The sequence below is a fragment of the Branchiostoma floridae genome, unplaced genomic scaffold, assembly GCF_000003815.2.
Source record: "Branchiostoma floridae strain S238N-H82 unplaced genomic scaffold, Bfl_VNyyK Sc7u5tJ_72, whole genome shotgun sequence".
Lineage (NCBI taxonomy): Eukaryota > Metazoa > Chordata > Leptocardii > Amphioxiformes > Branchiostomatidae > Branchiostoma > Branchiostoma floridae.
In genome coordinates, this window is record NW_023365920.1 from 4,850 (window position 1) to 5,859 (window position 1,010).

The following is a 1,010-nucleotide window of genomic DNA, read 5'->3' on the forward strand; positions in this document are numbered from 1 at the left end:
AGAGTGGTTCCATTTTAAACCTTCTTCAGCCCCCTCCCCATGAGACATGCGAACACTGTTAACACCTCCAGAGTGGTTCCATTTTAAACCTTCTTCAGCCCCCTCCCCATGAGACAAGCAAACACTGTTAACACCTCCAGAGTGTTTCCATTTTAAACCTTCTTCAGCCCCCTCCCCATGAGACAAGCGAACACTGTTAACACCATCTTTGGCTTGACTTCCACCAGGTCTTCCGGCAGGGCGTACACGCGAGCTCCGATCTTTCTGGCCATGGAGATGGCGTACTTGGCGTTGGACAACCTCTCGTCTGGATTGGTGCCGTCACGAACGTTGGTGTAGTTGACGGATCCCGGCTTGATGGCGTCGATAAGGTCCAGCACCACCCGGCTGCTGCTGATCTCTGGGTCCTGGAAGCTGCTGAGAGACGTCTCCTTCCCAGCCTCTTGTAGCTACACAAATGGAAAAGGTCACTGGTTTATACATCATTGCAGATTAAACACTAAAATCAATAAATAATGTAAAAACTGTTTAAAAGACAGTCAAACTTTTTGTTCACATTCAGGAGCTGTATACAGTATAGTAAGATCAAAACTGACTAAAGTTGTGCGAGTTTGCCATGTTTCTGCCATGTGAGTCACCAGCTGCATAGTGATACATTAGAGACTTTGCAAACTTTACATAGTGTAGTCTTTCTGGCTACCATACAGAGGGGTTAAAATTTCAAGCAGCAGACCTCCTTGCTAAAAAATCAAATTTTAAAGTTCTTTGCCCCATGGTAATAATGACTCAGGTTCTGATTTGCACTGCGGCAATGTGACGCTGCTCCTGTGTTAAGAATGTGGTCCCAAATGTGACAGACTGCAAATCCTCCCTCGGCTCTCATTCTCTTTTGGATCACATTCTTCACAAAGTTACTGTGCAAAGCAGGACTGTATGATCTAGTGACTTACAAACCGGATCAAACTATCCACACCTTTCAGATACTTGCTATAACTTCATGCTAAAATGAT

General features: G+C 45.0%; 1 protein-coding gene across 1 annotated transcript in view; it reads right to left on the reverse strand.

The window, feature by feature from the left end:
- Window positions 1-6: 6 nt before the first annotated feature.
- The window catches only part of LOC118408984 (plastin-2-like), a 7,990-nt gene continuing 6,986 nt past the window's right edge, over window positions 7-1,010 (reverse strand). Inside the window, exon 6 of the mRNA XM_035809850.1 lies at window positions 7-449. Coding sequence (XP_035665743.1) covers window positions 153-449 — 297 coding nt within the window. The 3' untranslated portion in view covers window positions 7-152. The remainder of the gene's footprint in view (window positions 450-1,010) is intronic.